At 41.8% G+C, this 22,431-nt stretch overlaps 2 protein-coding genes across 9 annotated transcripts; one reads left to right on the top strand and one right to left on the bottom strand.

Annotated features, from left to right (window-relative positions):
* Positions 1-4,986: 4,986 nt before the first annotated feature.
* LOC112884514 (protein RRC1-like) lies at positions 4,987-14,002 on the bottom strand. 8 transcript variants are annotated; one of them, XR_003227133.1, is made up of 19 exons: positions 13,849-13,998; positions 13,291-13,414; positions 13,047-13,179; positions 12,850-12,895; positions 11,398-11,449; positions 11,166-11,315; positions 10,754-10,873; positions 10,502-10,667; positions 10,264-10,376; positions 10,035-10,106; positions 9,081-9,302; positions 8,605-8,663; positions 8,411-8,495; positions 8,138-8,275; positions 7,238-7,462; positions 6,364-7,145; positions 6,100-6,275; positions 5,444-5,905; positions 4,987-5,311 (listed from the first exon to the last, which is right to left on the bottom strand). XR_003227133.1 is itself a non-coding variant. In XM_025950066.1 (18 exons), exons 2-18 carry the CDS (start codon positions 13,348-13,350, stop codon positions 5,646-5,648), a joined length of 2,859 nt encoding a protein of 952 aa, XP_025805851.1. In that variant the 5' UTR covers positions 13,351-13,360; positions 13,849-14,002; the 3' UTR covers positions 5,329-5,645. The 8 variants fall into 8 exon arrangements, 6 of the variants coding, with proteins under 6 accessions (XP_025805851.1, XP_025805737.1, XP_025805928.1 ...); XR_003227163.1 differs by having other exon boundaries at positions 5,585-5,905; XM_025950066.1 differs by lacking the exon at positions 4,987-5,311 and having other exon boundaries at positions 5,329-5,905; positions 13,291-13,360; positions 13,849-14,002.
* Positions 14,003-16,848: 2,846 nt separating this feature from the next.
* LOC112885741 (autophagy-related protein 11) lies at positions 16,849-22,238 on the top strand. Its single transcript, XM_025951381.1, has 5 exons — positions 16,849-18,527; positions 19,002-20,646; positions 20,747-20,964; positions 21,091-21,304; positions 21,580-22,238. Exons 1-5 carry the CDS (start codon positions 17,557-17,559, stop codon positions 21,934-21,936), a joined length of 3,405 nt encoding a protein of 1,134 aa, XP_025807166.1. The 5' UTR covers positions 16,849-17,556; the 3' UTR covers positions 21,937-22,238.
* The last annotated feature ends 193 nt before the right edge of the window (positions 22,239-22,431 follow it).

Here is a 22,431-nt window from a genome sequence, read left to right as displayed (position 1 = left end):
TCTTGAATTGACCTGATTGCCTTGTTTGTTACATTGATGTACTGAAACATATGCTTGTATCTGAATGCTTGTTTGACTTTGTGTTGTAGGAGTAAATGTAATCTGCTGGGTTATTTTAGAGTTAAGAAAATCTTTTGTAAATCAGGTGAATTGGATTATGTCCGAACCCTATCACCGATCTTAGCTGGACAGTCAAATCAAATCTTTGATCTTGCTTTGAATCTGTTTCGGCAGAATCATTAAACTTCTCCTTTGATGGTTAAACCTTGATGAATACCATCAAACCCCTCAATCCATCATCTAGTGATCTATCTATCCTCTCTTGGTGTTGTACCTTATATCGTTGGCTATTCTGGTTACAACATCTGAGAACTGCATCTTCAATTTTTGCTCAGATGATTTTGAGTAAAATAAAAAGAATTATATGCATCATAACATATACCATTTTGATCAATGCATGGTGTTACACCATCATCACAATCATACATCCCAACAGTGCATTCCAATCATGGTTACATATCGAGCATTGCACTTTAAATTGGAGCATTTATTCACTATTTCTTGATTGCATCAATATAAATAGGCATGTTTTACAATCAACATCCCCTAAATCATTTAAGTAATAAACTCTGAGCAAGAATACTTCAAACATCACTTTGTCAAACCCTTGTACCATCCTTATTTGTTATCCAGGAATTTTGTGATGAATGTCACCGACATCTGTCGTCCTCATGTACAATCTCTTATCTTGTCAAAATCACCTATGTACAATCTCTTCATACTCTCGTTATACTCATCTCGCCATGCTCTCGTCATCAACTTCAATTTTCTCTAGTGCGATTGCTACTTGCCATTTTTTTAATGGGTAATTTGCTTCTCTTCCCTTCAGAGCCTTACGACCGAATCTCGGGACGAGATTCTTTTTAGGGGGGAAGGCTGTGACAGTTCATGTATCTGTAAGCTAGGCTTATAATTTGATAGTGTGAAGTGTACGCTTGTTAGTATAAAACTTTTGTGTGTTTGTGTGAAACTGTTGAAAATTTAAACACAAGTAAAAAGGGTATTTTTGTAATTACAGAAAAACATAGGGTTGTTTTTGCAAAATGTATTTGGATTAGGGTAATTTCAAAATAAGTGAAAGTGGTTTTGTAAACATGTTTTCCTTGTTTTAACCCTTGTAAAGATATATTTATCCAAAAGTTTCATTGGAAATGTGTTTGTTGAAGTGTGTAAAAATTTTAGGTAAAGTGGTAAAAACAAGGATATTTATGTAATTTTATAAAAGTATAAGTCCTTATGCGCAAATATTTGAGTTACAAAAGTAATTTTCAAAAAGTTACTAGGGGCCAAATTATAAGAATGCAAGTCATCATGACTTATTTGAAAACTTGCATTTAGGCCCAAGTTGTGTGTAAAATATGTAACAAGGACAAATCTTTATAAAACTTAAAATTTGTCCAAAGTTTCAAAATAAAGATGCATACTTTGAGTTTTTGAATTCAAACCCTAAAGTAAAGTTATAGAGCTTGAAAAGTTGTACAACTTTCATTTTGGTCATTTCTCCATTAGAGCCCTGTATCAGTGGGAAATCTAGTTTTACTTTCAGGCCCTTGAAGTTTTTGCAAATTGCAAACAAGTCCCTGGCGCTCTCCTATTCCTCTTCCTCCTCTGGCTGTTCCCCTCTGCTTCCTCTGTTTTTACTGCTCCTGCGCCGCTGCCGCAATTCTGCGAAATCAGGCCGCAGCAGTGCGCCCCCCCTTGCCTTCTCATCCTCATGCGTCTCCCCTACCCCTGCTCGCCACTCTAGCCTGCCATCGTGGCCCCTTTCCTGCTCCGCCACGTGCGTACGCCGGCCGCCTGAGCGCCGCCCGCACTGCCTCTTCACGCCGCCGTGGACCATCGGCCTAGCGCCCCTCCCTTATCTTCTCCTCCCTATAAGTAGCTGCCCTGAGGTCTCCTGATGCTAATCCCCCACTCCATTGCGCCTCTCCCTCGCCGGAGCGCTGCTCCCAGCACCACCACACCGCCGCCCCTACTGCTCACGCCGGCGACCCCCTTCCCGGCCTCCCCGAGCCCGGCTAAGTCCTCAAACGAGTATGTCTCGGTATCCTCTCACTCCCCACCCCCTTCCCCGTGCCATCCAAGCTCTCCCTTCGCCGGATTTGGCCCTAGACCGAGCTTGCCCCGGCCGGCAATGGCAGAGGGACCAATCTGCGAAAAGTCAGTTCCTTCCGAGGGCCTGTATGAGAGTTTTTAATCCTTTCTCCCTTTTCAATGTACTGAACTTTGAAAATCCCTAGAAAATCGTATAAAATTCACAAAATTATGAAACCAGTTGCATGTGACTCTTCATTTCAAATCCTATCACTTTTGTTTTATGACCATGCTGTAAAAATGGATGGTTTGTACTGTATTTAGAATAGAAGTGAATGGATGCTCGTTATTTCATGTGAGTGATATTTTCGGCTTGTAAATTCAATAGAAAATTGTAGGAAATTCCAAAAATTTCAAAACCAGTTTTGTTGGAAACTAGGTTTTGAACTCTATAATTTCTATTAAGTGAGTTTGATTTGAAACAAAATATTTTTGAATCTATATTGAATTTAAGACATGAAAATGTAATGTCTTACCCGTAATTCCAATCTTTACCCTATAAGGTTAACTTTGTGATCATAATTTTTGATATACAAATTTCTATAGGACATATAAAGGGATATAAAATCTTCAAATCTAAACTCATAATATAATATAATTTCTTTTAAGATAACCATCTTGAATTATCTTAAGCAAAAATTTGCTAAGTATACCTTTTAAACTTTAATCAATTAAATCTCTTAATCATGAATTATAAAGTAATCTATTTGTTTTAAATATTCAAAATCTTATAACATTCTTTACTCAAAAAGTTTAAATTCAAATCTAAATTTGAATTTAATTCTAATTGATGTTTTAATAATTATCTTGGATTAATTCAATTTATTTATAATACAATCAACTAAATCTTCCCAGTAAAGCTTATCTAATTAAATCTTTTGGTCAAAATCTTTAAATATGTAATTGATCTATATTTAATTTTCAAAACTTTATGACCCTAATTATCTAGAGTTCACATTCAATTTGAATAAAATTTAAACTTGAATGCTTAATTTTTATCTTCAATTAAACTAATGTTTTAATCATGAGTCAATGCTTATGATTCAAAACTTAGGTTTCTTATACCATAAGTGCTTGAGTGTTAGCGTTTGGATTGCAACTTTACCATGAATTAAGATGAAAGCGTGTGCATCCATTGAACTTCATCTTGCATATCATGTAGACTCATCTCTCCCGCCGACGGAAATTATCAACTAATCCCGGAACCAGAAGGAGGTTATTCTGAAGATCCCGAGAACTTCGTCAGGGAATTCTCTGAAGGCCCGAACCAAAGTTCGGACGTTATTAACTTGACTAACCCCAGCCTCACCAGTAAAGGCAAGCCCCGGACATATCCCACTATTTAATTTACACTGCAATCTATATCTATCCATATTATATCTTGCATTAAGTCTAGGAATTGGAGTGAAACCCTAGATGCATGAATTCTAGGAACCCAATGTAATGCTCCCGAGTCCTTAACGGATAGATGCTCCGCTAATAGGGCCGGTAAAAGTCGGGTGATTTCCTGTCACTCGCGCGATATAGGAGTTGTAATGTTTACATTCCTGTTACCACTATAAGGATGCCGGACGGGAGTTTTGTGCGGTATCATGGTTGAGATGATACCCCGTCTGTGTTGATGAATCTGATAAGGTCGCAGTGTGTGGAAGTGCGGGTTAAGTGTTTGAAAGTACTAGCCACATACCGTGAGTTATGGGTAAGCGGTAAGCCTAGTAGCCAATCGGCCCGAGGAGTGGACATACCTCCCACCACATGTATTTGGTTCTTTTGGTTACTTGGTTCGACTGGGGAAATACGTGTTGCAAGGGCAACCAGGAATACGGGTTTTGTAGTCGCGCTACAGACGTATGTCCTGCACACATTGGGTGTGCGTATGTTCCTGCAGTCGCTTGTGGTGGATCTGATCCATGAGTCGGAATGAAAGGCAAACGGTTGCTTCGGAACTGTTGTTGGATGTTCCAAGCGTGTGAGTTAGGTTTACCTTGCAAGGTTAAATTCGATTCGAATCGTCCGCTTCTCACGAAGATTGAGACTGCTTGATCCCTTTTCCACATAGAGTAACAAGAGCAATATTATGGTTATCAAAGATGATGTTTGACCAAGGATTATACCATGCTTGCTTAGTTATAGGTGCTTACCTAGAATGGATAATTAACTAGAATCTGAAAGCTAAAACTTGAAGTTAAGGATCTACTCTTTGTTGCTTTTCAGCTGAAACTAAACCCAGAACCATTATAAGCTCTCATAAGTCTAGTTATGGGCTAAGTATACCCAATCCCGGGTAAGCCTTGCTGAGTATTAGTATACTCAGCCTTGCTAGTTATATGTTTTGCAGATGATGTCTTGAAGACCCTACTCTTCCCTTGCCTTGGCCCTGTGCTCTCGCAGAAGGTTGGTCCGTGGAATGGGACCCGTCCCCGGCCAGCACTGGTGATATCGAGCGATGTCGTGCTCGGGCTTAGCATGACATTCGTCTTAACATCGTATGGTAATCATCACGTATGTTTTCCGCTGCTAACAACCATAGTTTTTAACAATTTGTAATCTTTTCTCTGAAATTAAATTATCGTACCTCTTTTGTAAACCCTTGTAATGTAATTCCCTGTGATGTAAAATGTGATGGTGAATGTATCTCTGGACTCACCTTCGTGTGAGGTAGCCTTATTTGATCCTGTGTATCGGTGGTTTATCGGGACGTTACCCGACAGGCCAAGGGATTATACCGTTTGAAGCACGTTGGAGCCCTTAGGATTGGACTCGCGTACTTGAGCCGGTATAATTCAGGTTGGTTCTGCCACAGAATTCTCCCTAGCTCCGTGCAACAAGATGTTCAAAAATTTATGTTGCAATATTGCCCAACTTTGTTGAATTATTACTCTCTGTTTTAAAATATACGACAACAAAGTTTCGTGCTTTACTAATGTTCCGACAGTAGAGTCACCGTTTAAGCATGTGTCAAAAGCGTGCGTAGACAGGTAGCATACCTGCACAACACATTAGTAAAGCACATGCTCACATGCTCGGGCATAATGGGCAACACATTCTCCTTCAGCGACGTGCAGGAATTCGAGTGCGCACGTGAGCACCTTGGCCTCCATTGTCAGTGAACGGGCCGACATTCACCAATGGTGCCGTGCAAGATCTACGTATCAGCCTACATATAAATGTAGGTTAGAAAAATATCAATCTATGTCAAGGATGTCCAGTGGTGATAATTCTTGGTGTACTAAACATTGGCTTTTGGGATAAAACTACACATCGACTTCATCTTAATCCGCAAAATTACCTGTTACAAACAGATCATCTCTACAAAAACATGACCTTAGTCCTCAGAACTCCGATTACAGACAGATTCTCAAGGGCTCGGAGCAGGCCAGGAAACCTGCCGTGGTGCAGCAGATGTTAACTGATGTAGCTCGAATATTACCTTGCTCCAGGGACCTTGCACGCATGCAAATGATGAATTGTGACAGGGATTTTGGGTATCGTCACCTTCCCTTTCTCCTGTCCTTCTCCCTGTCTCGGCTTCTGTCATAGTGGTCATCACGCCCACGGCTCGTGCTTTTATCACGTACCCTGTCCCTCCCAACATCATTGCCATGAGATCGGTCTCTGCTGCGGTTGTGGTCTCGGTCCCTCTCCTGTGACTTCCTTGGAGGGCTGCGGCTTCTACTCTGGCTCCGGCGCCGTTTCCTAGCATAATCATGTGCATTGTCGTGTTTCTCTTTCCGCTCCAGTGATGTTCTTTCTGCAAAATTAGATATCATTCATATAAGATACGTAACAAAGGAGACGGGGGAGGACAAACACTGAAAGAAAGGTACAACATGGATCATTGTTACCACATGAACTAATAATTACAGTGTAAAACTCTCAGTAAGACAAAATATATGTGCCGATGCAACATAAATGCCATAGTTAAAAAAGCAGGATGAATCATACCAGAAGACCGCCTGCTGTTTGCACCATCAGTTGAAGTGGATAAACCATATTCAGACTGAAGGTGTCTCCGATGGCTGGCAACCTTCCTCTCGATCTCATCCATGTTGCGGATACCCTGCTCCTCAAGAGATTCACGGTACTGCATGACAGAAATTTCAATCTGCCTCAACTTCTGCCTGCATATCAGGTAAAAAATCGTGCTTGAATAACACTCATATAAGAAATAACAAGGAAATGGTAAGAAGACTGAACATGAAGTGGTACCTATGTTCTTCATCAACAATCGTATCTTGATGATGACTTGTGTGATCAGTACTAACTTCTGATGTATCGGCCTTTCCCAGATCACCAGCATCGCTTCCAGATGAATAGCTTAATCCCAAGCCTCTACCACCTTTTCTATCTTCATCATCGCTGATGTCATCCTCTCGACTCCATTTAGAAGCTGGTAAAACAGGATCATATTTCGGCTTCTTGCTTGGAAATGATTCAAGTTCAGCAGAAGCAGACTCTCTAGTGCGTCCTTTGGCAGTTCCCATATTATTCCTAGAGACATCTAGTCCATCACCATTAGGAGTTTCTCCAAATCGTGATGCACTAGGAGCATTCAAACCACTGTCCTCTCTTCCAGTTTTATGCTGTTCCCCTTGCGCATATTTCACTTCAACATCTTTCTCATATACGCGTTCCTTCTCAGCCTCTTCCAAGTTAAGCAACCTGGCAACCATCATCTCTTTACCACCACATAGTGAGAGGCCATTATGTCTACAACGGCGCTCAAGTTCAGCTAGTGGAAGCCCTAATAGCTCCTTTGTTGCTGCTGCCTTTCCTGTAGCCAAGGCACCATCTTCATTAAGCTTAAATCCACCATTGCCATCCTCAGAGCTACCTTTCTTTTCAATTTCAGGTGCATCACCACATAGCGAGTGAAATGGAACAACACCAGAGTTGCCTGATCTAAGAAAAGTAGCCCTCAGCCCATTCAGAAATGCATCAGAAAACAAGAACCAGTCTGCCCAAACTTGTAGAACTTTCATAACCCTCTCCTGCAGAACGGTAATAAATTCAAGCAATCATGTAAGAACATCAAGGACAAATGCAAACTCAAGTATTCAAGAAATGGCACAATATAAATCACCTTCAGAGCTTCAGCAGTAATCCTTCCAGTGATACTGCGGTACAAGTCATTGAAGCTCTCCATGACATCTGGCAAAGAAGCTTCAAACTTCGTTCGGAATGCAGAGGCGTTCTTCACAGGAGCACTACTGTTATGAAGGATGTCGGACACTAGCATAAGCCGAGCAACCTTGGTTGGAATAGAGGTCTCCTTGAGTGTCAAGGATTCTGTGAGAACCTCAACAATCTGAAAATGCAACAATGACTAATGAGTATTCATGCAATTAGAACTACACAAGAGACATCATTTGGATAAAAGAAGTCTAGAAGACCATAATACAGTAGATTTGCTGAATTATAAGATTATAACAACTGAGCAATACCCAATCCACAACAATTAAACTGAACAATACAAAGATTTTTTTTTTGAAGGAATTAAACAATACAACGATAAAAATCTACAATGGAAACCAGGTCCCAATAGTTAACATGATCCCCTAAACCATGCCCATGTAACAAAACAGTGTCCAAAATAAATAGCAGATACATTAGTGAAGGACAAAGATAGCATTTCATCAATCACTGAACATTTTACATGTTGCCATTTGATACCATTTCAGCCATCAGTGTATAAGTATACTATACATGCCACCAATTTTTACCCATTTCTGTTCTTACAAAGATAAATCAGATATTATCAGTCATCAAAAGGGCTGTCCATCAAATAGACAGTCAAAGTGACCGCATAAATCTGTTAAATACATAAACTCATCAGGGTGTTGACACATTCACACATAACTAGCTACTAACTGATCTTTCTGTGGGTGCACAGATAAAAAAGTGGTGGTACTACTTAAGCAATGAAAAAAAAAAAGAGAAAAGAAAATATGCTTATCAGATCAAATTAGAAGGTAGGCTGTACCTCCCCAGCTGCATCAGCATTATCCAAGGCAAATCCCATGGCCTCTTTTATTTGACTCCTCTCTAATGTCAACGCTCGTAGCATGTCCTCAAACTCATCACGCTGCGAGTCAGTCAATGTCCGCTCCACTTCAACACGCTGAAGAAGGGAACGGCAAATTAGCCTTGTAACAGAACTATTTATTTTTATTTTATTGATTATTGGCATCAATAGAACAACTATTTATGCTATATCAAAAGGTGCAAAGAAAAAAAAATGTTCTGACTAACGAACATTTACCCTGCTTCTACCAGCAGCAAATGTAGATTCCTTTTCACGTTCAGGGCTTCTGTTGGATGACAAGGGAGGTGGAACCCATCTAAAATAGCACATTGCATATTACAATTTGTCAGAAGAAAGTCAGTAAGCACAGATTCCATACATATTGGTCCTATTAAAATACCATTATTACTGCAAAAAGATATTACCTTCCACTTCCTGTGATCATAATGTATGGTTCTGTTCTCCATCGTTGTAAAGTATCACCCTATGTTACAACTCACAAGCTGTTAGCATTCTATCAGGACAATCATCTGTTCCTAGTTACTTGAATTTTTTGGATGTAACAAATTGTGATTTGATTCTCAAAAATGTGTTCCAGCCATGATATGGTGATAGATGAAAAGTTCTGGGGAGCAAGGAAAAACATATACTCAAACATTCAAAGAAACTAAATAACTAATGTTTATTTGACAATTTAACAAGTTCTTGTGCAACATATACAATGGGCGACATAGCCATGCTTTGCTATTATATTTGGTAGAAAAACTCAAGCTTATGTTTTGATTGTCTGACTTCCAACTATGAACAGCAAATACGAATGAATAAAACGGACAGCACTATTCTATCATCAGAGCATTGAGATGTCAATTTAGAATTTTGAACTATAGACAGCAACCAGTACCTGAGCAAAGGAGTATAACCTCCAAACATAGTATGTGTGCTCTTTAGATTTAAGATCAAATAAGAAATCAAACAAAGGATTCCCTCGCCCTCTCTCCATTACAGCTTGTTCAAAAGCACATCCACCATCAAGTACGTGCAGAGCCATTGTGTCAATCACATGCCGAAGACGTCCATCATCCGGTGGCGCCACCACAATATCAGGAACATTTGGTGTAAGGACCTATCAAGTCAGATGAATCCACAATGTGAATTGAAGCTACCAAATCTTTCGCTCATATAAAGATAATCATGATTTTAATATAATGCAAGATCACAGAATATGCAAATGCCAAATGGTCAACTGCCAATATCCCTTCTAGAAAATCAAGTACTGGATCTGCCTACATGAGAAGTAACCAACATCATGGCCAGAAATTATATCTGCACTTGTAAGACATTAGAACAGCATGTAAGCCCACCTTACATTGAAGGCAGTTGGGTACAATAAGGACATTGGAACTGCGTGCGGAATGAGGACACTTAAAAATTGATATTAAGTTGTTCACAACAATATAAGTATTGAAATTTCTCTGGCCTACACAATTCAAGCAACCAAGTATTTTCTAAGAGCCACATTCCACATTATGAAGTATGAAATATCCATCCTTCACATTCTAACTCAAAGCAAAACAAAAGAGAGCTTTCAACGGTAATTCTTTTACAGTGACAGGATGACCTAGATAGCAAGATCACTGCACACGCAAAAACTAAAGGAAAAAGAAGAAAGACAATACAAAATCGCTAGAAAGAACAAGTGCATATAGTACTACTGCAGGATTAAAAAAATGGCAGAAAGATAACACAAAATCACTAGGAAGACAACGTGCATATAGTACTACTGCAGGATAAAAATAATGCATCCTAGAATCAATAACAGATGAATTAATAAGGTATTATGCACAACTTCCCCTACCAGCTCTGAGGTTTGTGGTGTAACAGATGCAACAGCAGGGCCGCCAGGACCAGAAAGTATGACTGTACCACCCTGTATACAGCAAAGAAAAAAGATCAACAATGGCAATTCATGTGTGCAATACCAAAAAGATCCCATTCTATTAAAACTTGCAGACGTATCATGAGAAAAAAAAGTCAGATGAATACAGAATTTAATACGGCATGGAAGGACAAAAAAAAAAGGCAACCTCTTTATTTCTGATTGCCATGTGTCCTGGAGGAGGAGCAGGTAATGCCTGTGATGGTAGAGCAACAGATTTTCCCCATCCAATCTTCAGTTCATAGTCATATACAATAACACCTGAAATAAACATTAAAATAAGCTGAAATTAAGAATAGCAGCCAAAAAATAGCATTTCAAGTTCCCATAAACAACAAACAAACATGATCCCTATGGACTACCACCACATGAATGTGCACACTAACCTTGCATTTCATCCTTTGCTGCCTGCCCGTCTGCTCTATTCATAAAGGCAACAAAACCGCAATTTCTTTGCCTCCTGCGTTCCTCTTCTGTTCTAGGCCACATAATCTTGACACTAGCAATAGGTCCAAACCGACCAAAGGTCCTTAAAAGAAAATTCTCATCAACCTGAAATCATAGCATGTAATGCACCAGGGTAGCTAACTAGTTAATGCATATAAGTTTGCCAGAAAATGTGAAGTGGAGAAATCAACCTTTGGAGATAGATTGCCAACATATAAGTTTGTGGTTTGAGGATCGCCATCATCAAATGATCCTGGAAATCTTCCAGTCGGATCAAATTCATCTGGTAGTTCATCAAACCGGCTAGAGGGCTGCACGAAACAATTTCAAGAATCAATGCAACAAACATAAGGACAAACTAATAATATTTATAGAGAAGCTGCAAATTAATCACATAAATTTCTCATAAGCTGGAAAACAGATTAAGAACATTCCGAATAAGCGGCAAAGGAGTAGAATATATTGATATTCTACACCCTAGTAATTTGACAAATAATATTCAACAAACCAAACAAAATATGGATTACTCCATACAGTCCTCTAGTGGAAGTGTGGAATGAAACAAAAGGACCATTTTACAAATATAACTATATAAGCACCTACCATGGAGCTATCACTGTGACGATCACGCCGGTGGTCTCGATCCTGACTACGCTTTTCTCGTTGCTCTTGCTCAAACTTAAGTTCCTCCATGAACTTATCTATTACGCGTGGCTTTCCTTTTTCCTTTTCCTTTGGCCTTTCTTCTTCCTTCTGCAAGTCAAGATAAATCTTCAACAAAGAAACTACACAGATTGACTGAAGTAAATCATAAGAATAGTGGAAGTGTCCTAACCTTCTTCTCAGGCTCTTTTGCAAATGATGGTGGCAAGAAGGACGGAACATACCTGGAGAAAAGTACGCTATGTATAAGGTATCTATGAGGCTCACAAGTTAGATCGTTGTGCTATGTATAAGGTATTTATGACTAACATGCTCACAAGTTAGACCATATGCATATCATACATAAATAGAAGTGATATGGGGTTACGAGAAAAACAGAGGCAAGGAGTTGCGGCATTGCAGGTATGATAGTATTTCAGGTATTCTCACTTCAACTAATGAAATTTCAACCTCCACTGCTAAGTTATCAAAAAAAAAACTCCATTCCTTTGGTCTATTATATATTCAAAATTCTATTAATGCAATGATGCACACAATTGAATTTTGGATTCCCAGCAAGCTTGAAGAAATCATACTTTGTATTGAAAAGTATAATTGATCCTAAAGCTTATGCTATCAGGCCACGAGAATTTAATCTCGAGCACATAAAATTTTCAATGCAATCTAGCCTGGCACTGTGAAGGCCTGAAGGGTGCAAAAAGGTACATGAGTAGACATGTAAATTAGAAGGTTCTAAGTGGCTGAAAACTCTGGAACTAAAATTGGCATTGTTGACGTGTGGGACTAGCTACTACTATAAAGGTACAAGAAATTTCAAAGTTCTCTAAAGAACACCTCCAAATATACAGAAACCATCATTACCTATCCAAAGATAATGCCGCGTAGCTAATTACACTTGCCTTGATCTAACATGGGTATTCTCACCATACTCAACCCAATATCCTAATACCATCCAAAAGGACATTTGTACATAGATATGGTAACCGAAACAATTATCGAGCCCAAAGAGAGCAATGGACAACCACCAAACACACACAAATGCAGATCTGTAGTATCCCCAGTTTGGATAACTCATTGAGTTAGGTTACAAGTATATATTCATCGCTAGACATTATAGTCCACTGTTCCATGAGCCATAAGGCACCTAGTCTGCAGACCTAGAACCCCTCGAAGGATGATGCATTGTGATCGCTAGACATGCTAATATCATAAACAAACATGACTGTAGAACAAAGACAAGACATGAGCTAGTATGATGTCATCACAAACTTAAGTAGCAAGAATAAATTGCTCCATCAGGTAACTATAGTTGAAACTACAGTGTAAATGCAAACACAGCCATGAAATAAGTTGGTGTGGCCAAGTAAGGCTAGCCAAACTATTTTCTTCTTCACACTACCCTTATCATTGTTTTCAACTCCGTTCAGTACTTGGTAAAAATTTTGAAGTTATTACAAGAAGCATAATTGTAAAAAAGAGAAAGCTATGTGCCAGAGCATCATAAGGCAATCAGAACTAGGTCGTGTCTCTGAAGTCTGGTTATATTGGTTGCATGCCATCTAAAGATGTAGCAGTGGTACCACAGGATACCATCTTCTAGAAATCAAGTATTTTTGCCGTTTACCTACTGCCCTTCTTTGGAACAGACCCCCCATCTTTGGATTTTCCACCTGCCATTGCCGAATGCATAAAAAGGCTGATCTCTTGATCAATTGGAGCAATAAAGAAACAATGCATATATCCATCTTGGAAGGTAGTGAAACTACAAACCGGAAAGGTACCAATAAGAAAATAAACTAAATTGGAACCGATATCACTAACCTTCAGGGCCAATCTTCAGCTTTGCATTGGGGTCGATCACACCACCTCGGACAAACTTAGCCCCAGATGAGCTATCACCCTTGAATGACTCGACAAATTCCGCATATACACGTGCTGCTTCATCTTCCTCCCTCTTCACATACCAATGCAGTCAAAATAAAACATGAATGAACACACTTACAAGGGCAAAAAGGTAAAACTGTAGTGTCACATGAAAAGGTTAAAAAAGGATTTGAACCCTGACCTTCTTCCTCGCCTCCTCAGCCTCCCGATGCTTGTGGTAAGGAACCTTCTTCGAACTCATCTGGACGCTACTACACAATCATCACAAAGTGTCAAAACCCGCACTCCTCAAACGTTTCTACCACCTACATATCATCAAAACAGAACACATCTTACGACAACACATAATAAATGATAACCACGCGAAACATGAGCACATAGGGCATCGCCAGCACTCAAACGCTAAGAACCACACACATCAGAAGTTGCTACCTACACCATAACCCCGTCGCAAAACCCTAAGAGCGCCCCAAGCAACCCTATCCCTACTCCCCTCGAATATTTCGAAATCGCAGTGCACCAGCACCTGGGAAGGTTGATCGGGCGCGCTAATCAGACCACGGGGAGGGGCGGACCCAGCATAGGACATGGGTGTACAAGTGTACACCCGGTAATTTTCGCGAGCGAAATCGAAGTTAGTAGGCATACTGTAACTGGGTCAGATCCGCATACACCTTACATTAGGGTTTGGGGAGCTCCGTTTAGCACAGCAGGAGGGGAAGAGAAGGGGCGGGCATACCTGGTGGGTGCTCGTCGCCGGCAACAGGGCCCGGCGAAGAAGTGGTGGATGACGCCGCCGCTCGTCCAGTCGGCGCCGCCAGGAAAGTGAGTCCCGACCAAGAGAGGAGACAGGCAGAGAGAAGGGAACGGGGGAAAAAAAAGATGACGGGGAAAGGCCGGTTCATCGGGTGACCGACTCGAGCTCGATCAGCCCAGGAGTCCAAAACAAGTGGACCGAAATGAGTGCGCACAAGCCCAAAATCAAAGAAAAATTGACCTAGAACATTGTAGATTGTTTCCGAACATTCTACGCTGAGATTGTACTCCCTCCGTCCCATGATAAATATATTTTTAGACTTCAAAAGTTGTCTAAAAATAGAACCACCTAACTTTAATTGTTGTTTTCTACTTTCTCTCCTCCCAAAGTGCAATAGTTACATTTTGCAAAGATACATATATAATTTCTCACTCACATTAATCTCTTCATCCAAACTCTAGAAGTGCACTTATTTTGGGACTGAGAGTACATAATTTTGATTAAAAAAAGAGAGATTGTACATAACTAGGTTGAAAATAATTAGGCTGAAAGACCACCTAAGCAACCATCATCAGCAGCAAAGTCAGGAAAATCTCATCCCTTATACATAGAAGTGGTAAAATCCTATAAAAATATTGCATAACTTTTATCATGACACCATAAGTTTCGATCTTTAATTTCCACATCCGTCGTAACCACAATCTTGATCTCTTATGAAAAAACGAACAAAACACAGATGCAAAATTCTCGATAGCAACCTCTCTCTCTTTCACACACGCGCTCTGAAGCGTCACATACGCATTGAAAACTTCCATGGCCGTGTCCTGTGCGGCTACGTGGCTACTGCAACTCACGAGCAGTGCAGGGGGTGGTCGTCCATTGCAGCCCGCCCGGTTTGGGCGAGTGGGTGGATTGGATTCGGAGAGCTGGACAGGGACCAGAGCTAGCTAGGCGATAGATCCATGTGAAGGCTGCCGCTTCCGTGTTCGGTGAAGTGTGACATGGTGTTGATGGTAACAACGGTAAGCACCTGCACTTCACTGTCAGCTGCTAGCTCCATCCATTCATTGGCTTGCTTGCTCTTGTAGCAGCAGAGAGAGACTCACCCCACCGCCCGACTGGTCCTCCATAGAAGATCCATCTATCTATCCTTGCTCTTGCTTGCTGAACTGGTGAAAGGGAGGAGCTGCTGGTTTTAACGTGGACGCTGTCTAGAAATGGAATGATTCCCTCGGCATGCTGATCTGCACGTCGTTGTTTATCCTAGCTAGGAGTCAATTAGGGATTATTTAGTTTTAAGAACTAAAGTTTAGTCCTTCTCATATTGAATCTTTGTATTCTAATTAGGAGGATTAAACATAAGATACTTATAAAACTAATTATATAGATGGAGGCTAATTCGCAAGACGAATCTATTAAACCTAATTAATCCATCATCAGCATATGTTTACTTTAGTACCATATTATCAAATCATGAACTAATTAGATTTAATAGATTTATCTCGCAAATTAGTCTTCATCTGGACAATCAGTTTTGTAATTAGTCTATATTTAATAAATCAAATATTCTATCATACGACAGGGACTAAAATTTACTTGGTGGAACCAAACACCCCCTAGATTAGCAAACAAGCGTCAATGATCACAGCTAATTTATTACTTGCTTTGGCAACAACTTCTATATTCACCATGGTTGTCCACTGAAAAGTTGTGCTTTTGATGTGATTCAATTTTAACCAATTTTTTTTATGTTAATGTGTGCCGTAAACCAATCAAAATTGCAGAAATACGGCGTAGTTTGTATACAATTCGGAGCAAGGTCCCTAAGATTAGAACAAACAGACAAACTAAACTCGACCTACAAACAAAAAAATTCATTTTCATAAGCTCTCTGGAGAGAGCAGCAGGTTCACGAATGCTCTTCTTCTCCTTGAGATGCCCCAATGTCCCTTTATGGGGACTTCTGATCTTCTTTCTGATGATACCTGTGCTTTCTTTAGGACCCCTCTAGTGCAGCGGTTGCGTGTCATGCACATGGACCTAGTGTGACTGCTTCTTGAGCAGTTGTACTAGCACCGTCGGATCAGGTTTCAACGGTCAGGATCTGCACAGGCAGTAGCAGCCGTACCGCAGCAGTAATATTTTCCCCGTGCAGAGTGCAGACCATCTTCATCTACTGCTCGTACTAGGTAAAACTTGTGCATCCATCGGTGAGATGGACTTCTACGTGGTACGCGTTCATTAATTGTTGATGATTAGATTCATTATTCCAATTTTGGTTACTCGCTTGACTATTCCAAACATTGTGGGTTTGATGTTTGACCCAGAAATTGGAAAGATGCAAGCAGTTGGGGTAACTTTTGTCCAACTTCAAGTATGCACGGGGCAAACGTTTTCGGTTTCCCCCGAATGCTTACCAATGTCCGTTTTTCCTCGTAGAAAGCAACCTGCTATGTATGTGAAAAAATATTGTAAAGTCATGCACTTCTTGACGATAGTTGACATGGACACTGTAGTGCAAATGAAATTAAAAACATTGTTCGTAATGAGCATCACCTATTTGGCAATTGACAGGAATTTATAAATGTTTAAGGTCGCTATATGTGATATCATTTTGGATTAGAAGGTGGAGTATTCTCTATTACAATTATTCGAACTTACCAAGTGATTTAAATTAGTCAAACTTAACTACCATATATCAATTTGTATCATACGACAAATCATTTTATACTCCTGAGAATTCGTGTTTCACGCACCAACCTCGTCCAAAAAAAAGATAATCCTGCGGATGAACAAAGCCATGGTTGTGCAGCTTGGTACATCCTACAGGCCTACACGGCTACACCGCCACTCTTCCGGAGGAAGCAAACCCAACCCTTCTCCAATAATTCACGCACACGTCAATTCCGGAATCTAGAAGGACCATTATGAAAAATTCTCGCAATAATAGTATTATTATACTCCATCTCCGGAGTCCAGAGTCCAGACGGTGGCTTGGTCCACTTTTCTATTCGCCCCCTTTATTTTCCTTTTTGTTCTTTCTCCCCTCGCCGTCCTCGTCTTCCTCTCCCTCATCTTCCCGTCTCCCTGATGCTAACGCTACTGCTCGTCAATCTCCCCTCCCACACGGAGTAGTAGATAAATCCCATCCCGGTTCCTTGATTTCCGCTCCATCCTCTCCGCGATCGAATCAAACCCAGACGCGATCGGAGGAGAGTTCGGTTGCTCCCCGAAGGTCGCTTCCGTCTGTTAATCAAGAAATCCCAAACTTCTCCTCGCCCGAATCCGTGCGGGCGCGGTGAACCGGGGTGAATTGGGCCAGGAGGCGTCGGTCCCGTCCTCGGAGTCCCCGTCCCTCGCCGGAATCCCAAGAAATCCGCCGCCTTCCGGCCGCTGCTGTTGGGGAGATAAGGATTGGGCGCGTCTGATCGGAGGCGTGGGAGGAAAGGCCGCAGCTTCCTGCGATTGGGCGGGCGGGCGGGCGTTGGCTCGTGTTCTTCTTGGACGGGCGGAGGCTGTCCTGCCGGAGAGGTTAAAGAGTTTGGTGTTTCGTGTTGAACTGTGCGCGTCCGGTTGTTGCTTCGTTTGGTGGTATATACGGTGGGACTGTAGATTTAATCTGAACTGCGTGAAGCAAAACAAGGAAGGGAACAAGAAAGGTCAAATTGTTGGAGTTGAATTGCGGGGAAGATGAGCTCCGGGTCGGCGGTGACGGGCGGCGGCGCGGAGGAGGCGGCAGCGGCGGTGCCGCTGGGGCAGAAGCTGCTGGTGCACGTGGCGGAGAACGGCCACACCTTGGAGATCGAGTGCTTCGGCGACACGCTCGTCGAGACCATCCAGAAGTGCATCGAGAAATACTGCGGCATCCCGTTCGGTGACCAACGCCTCGTCTGCGGCAACAGCTCCCTCGACAGCGCCCACCCTCTCGCCTACTACAGGCTCCCGCGCGACGACCGCGAGGTCTTCCTCTACAACAAGGTTCGCCTCCTGGCCGACTCCCGGCCTCCGCCTCCCGAGTCCGTTGACATCCCGGAGCCGAAAATTCCGCCGCCGCCTCGGCCACAGGACTCCCCGCCGGTGGAGGTGTCTGCGGACCCTGCGCTGAAGGCGCTGGTGTCTTACGAAATCAGGTTCAGGTACCACTTTCAGGTTGCCAATGCGGTGTACCGATGTAGTGATGAGAAGTTTGAGCGCTGCAAGCGGCTGCTGCGGGAGCAGCAGGTCCAGGAGCGAGCACTGGACACAGCCCGGAGCAGCCTGGAGCACACATTCAGGAAGGTCTCACAGCGGTATTCAGAGTTTGTGCGGTGCTTCTCGCAGCAGCACCGTGCACATATGGAGTTGCTCACCAATTTTGAGAGAGATTTGCAGAGGCTGCACGCTGTTAGGCTGCACCCAGCTCTGCAATGCGAGGGGAGGCAGTGCTTGCTGGACCTTCTCAAGGAGAATGACATGAGGAAATTGGCGGATGGGTGCTTCAGCTCACAGAAGCATTTTGAGATGAAGGTGTCACAGCTGAAGGCAAACTTCTTGGAGCTAAAGAAGAGGGTGGATAACTTATTCAATGTTATGAGCTCAAGTGGATGCAAGGATCTTGAGAAGCTGATAAAAGAGCATCAGGGAGTCATTGGTGAGCAGAAGAGCATCATGCAATCTCTAAGGTTAGGCTTAGCCTTTGTTTATGTTGCTGTTATCTGAGAACCACTAGGAACTGTTCATTTCTACTGTGAGAGATTTGGCCTGAATCATCCAAATGACTTCTTACCATTTTTTAAAAAAATGGGGAATGGGTTAGATTGGATGAATGATTAGTCATTATCATTGAGATAACAGGTTGGCTTATAACTATCAGCACCATCCTGATTTTTTTTATACTTTGGTTTAGTGATAGCAATTTAACAAATTCATATGAACTTAATGTTCTGTGTTACAAGATGGTTACAAATTATGAGGATATGCTAGCGATTCTTTATGGCTTACTGCTGTTGCTACAAATAGCTTATCAAAGGGCTTGCTTCTTTCTTAATTACCCATTTGGAATTGAAATGTGCATGTTGGTACCAACCATTTCTTCAGCCATTCCCCATGATTATGGTTAGATCACACTGTATGCTGAAAACTCTTTTGTCTTGCAGCAAAGATGTTGATACTTCAAAGAAGCTTGTTGATGATTGTTCAAGCTGCCAGCTATCTGCTTCTCTCCGTCCTCATGACGCAGTCTCAGCAGTTGGTCGCATCTATGAAGTACATGAAAAGGATAACTTGCCCAGAATACGGAATTTTGATCACATGCTTACAAAATTACTTGAGAAATGCATAGACAAAAAGAATGAAATGATTACATTGGTCCATGTTTCCATGCAAAGAGTAAAATCTACTCAGGTGAATATCAGAGATATTATGAATGAGCTCATTGCATTTCAGGAGGGGATGAGTCATCAAGATGATTTCGCTAACCTGAAAATAGTCAGTGGCTTGGGTCATGCATATAGAGCTTGCCTTGCTGAGGTAGCACGTAGGAAATCTTATTTTAAGCTGTATACTGGATTGGCTGGAACATATGCCGAAAAGTTGGCAACAGAGTGTGAGACTGAGAAAGCAAGACGCGAGGATTTCTATAGGACATGGGTCAAGTACATTCCAGATGATATCATGGGTTCCATGGGACTCTTTGATTCTCCAAGCCAGTGTGACATAAAAGTCACTCCTTTTGATCGTGGTCTACTTCCCATTGATGTTGATGATGTCGAAAAGCTTGCTCCCCAGTCTCTAGTGGGGTCTTTTCTGAAATCTGAGAGATCACAGTTACCCAAGTCCTCACCGAGCAATTCTAGTACTAGTGGAAATTTGAATAAATCTGAGCAAAATCCTCTGAGTGCTGATGATAAGATGGATTTCCAAGATTTTCTGGGGGACTATGACACTATCGATATTGCAGGAACTAGTAAGTTAGAAGTGGAGAATGCCAGGTTAAAAGCAGAGCTTGCTTCTGCAATTGCAACTCTCTGCAATCTTGGTGTTGAATATGGGTATGAATCCGTTGATGAAGGGCAGATTGATTCTGTACTGAAAAAAGCAAGGGAAAAAACCGCTGAGGCACTTGCTGCAAAGGATGAGTTTGCTAACCAGCTTAAGTCATTGCTCACTGCAAATAAGGAAAAATGCTTGTCATATGAGAAGCGAATCCAGGATCTTGAGGAACGGCTAGCTAACCAGTACATGCAAGGCCACATGGTTTCAGGAAGCAAAGACACGTCTGATTCCCTTCTTTCTGCATTTAAAAGTAATGACTGCAACCTGGATGTGTCTGGAGGTAGGCAAACCCAGATACGGGATGAATCAAGTGTGGCCATGGATGAGGCCTCTTCAACATCTGAACAGCCATCAAAACAAACAGAAGGTGGCGATGAGAATATGACCGACATTTCTGGTGCACTGAACTTGCAGTTGCTTGATTCAGTAGCATGTACTAATCTGGATGCTTTCATGACAGAATTGCCGCGTGACACTGACAATGAACATAAGATTGTAAGCATCGATAAGGAAGGACGAATGTTGACACAACTTACTATGGCTGATACTTCTGATGTTCCTGTAGAAGATCGTCATGCCTTAGAGTTGAGGAATAAGGAGCTCCTTGTGTCAGAGCTGCAAAATGCCCTGGATGAAAAATCAAAACAGTTGGGTGAAACTGAAAGTAAACTTAGTGCTATGACAGATGAGGTTAACTCTCTGAAGAAAGAACTTGAACACGCTCGGGTTCTTCTTGATGAATCTCAGGTTCGTCATACAAAATCTAAGATAATTTTACTACTCTGTGCAAGTTAGTTTCTTTTGTATTCTTATTTTTCTGTTCCACCTTCTACATATTTTTGCGTAGATGAATTGTGCACACCTTGAAAACTGCTTACATGAGGCAAGAGAAGAGGCCCGTACCAACAAATGTTCAGCTGACAGAAGGGCTGTTGAGTATGATGCTCTGCGGTCATCTGCTCTGAGGATACATGGTCTGTTTGAAAGACTAAATAGCTGTGTCACTGCACCAGGTGTGACTAGCTTTGCAGACTCACTGCGTTCTTTGGCTGTCTCCTTAGCGAGGTATTGCGTTGCTGTTATCTGCATATTTATTGTTCATCATAGTAAATCGTGATTTTTTCCGAGGGAATAACTATGCTAAACTATTGCAGTTCTTATGTTTAAATTGTCTTATTTCTTTTGTTCCAGCTCTGTAAAGAAGGATGAAGCTGATACCACTGTTCAGTTTCAACAATGCATCAAGATCCTGGCGGAAAAAGTTGCTTTGCTGACTCGACAGAGTGCTGAGATGCTAGAGCGCTACTCAGCTGTGCAGGCAGCACACGGAGCTATCGCAAAAGACTTGGATGAGAAGAAAGAGCTGATTAAGAATCTCTACAATAAACTTCAACTTGAAAAACAGGTTTGCCTTGTAGCTTGTGCAGTTACAAATTTCGTGTCTTTTACTGTTTTACACATGATGAATACTCATGCACAAAGCAAAATTCATCTTGAATATGATAGAAGAATGAATTCATCAAATCATGATCCTATCTGACTTCATGAGATACTTTTTTTTTACTTAAGTCCTGCATCCAGCAATGAATTCCCATGGCTGATGGATTGAACCTCTTACATTTTTGCTAATTGCGCTAACAAGCAATTTGCTGTGGTGTTTCCTGGAAAACTGTTTAACAGGCCAGCAAGGAGAAGATATCCTTTGGCCGTTTCGAAGTCCATGAGCTCGCCATCTTCTTCCGGAATCCTGCTGGGCACTATGAGGCGATCAACCGGAACGGCTCAAACTACTACCTTTCCGAGGAATCCGTCGCCCTCTTCACCCAGCAGCACCCGCGGCACCCAGCCTACATAATTGGGCAGATTGTTCACATCGAGCGGCGCATAGCGCACCCGGACCAGATGGGAGGAGCTCCACGCCCTGATAGCAGCGGCGGCCGCCGGTCGCCCGCCTCTGCGCTGAACCCTTACAACCTGTCCCCGGGCTGCGAGTACTTCGTGGTGACCGTTGCCATGCTGCCCGACCCCGTCTGTTAGAAACGAAACAGCTTCCTGATCCCGCCTGACGATTGGCTGCAGAAATGAAGGGAGAGAAACTGTCAAGTGTACATATACTGGAATTTAGTGCTATAGACTCTCTTGTTTCGCAGTTGCTTGTTCACGCTATGCCTGTATATATGATCAGCTTCACTGGTGTAAATAGACTCGGCTACTGATGCTAGGCATCATCCTCGCTCAAGCAGACTGAATATTCTTTCAGCTAGCATTGCCTTATTGTCCGTTTGCTGTTTCAGTTTGAGTTAACTTTTAATAATAAAAAATTTCAATTACTAGTGATATCAGTGGGGTATGCTAGTATTTAGTTCAGTTAATAAGGCTGTTGATGCTACAGTGCTACACTGGAACTGGTAGTTCTGATTGCCACTTGCTCGCTGTCATTAACCAGAATGTGCTGAAAGAAAAATGAAGAACTGCTTATGGTCGCCACAGGAAGATAATGCTGAAGTAGAAATCCTAGAAGTGGCAACCACT

Source organism: Panicum hallii, chromosome 1 (genome assembly GCF_002211085.1).
Source record: "Panicum hallii strain FIL2 chromosome 1, PHallii_v3.1, whole genome shotgun sequence".
Lineage (NCBI taxonomy): Eukaryota > Viridiplantae > Streptophyta > Magnoliopsida > Poales > Poaceae > Panicum > Panicum hallii.
This window is presented reverse-complemented; position numbering and strand designations above follow the sequence as displayed.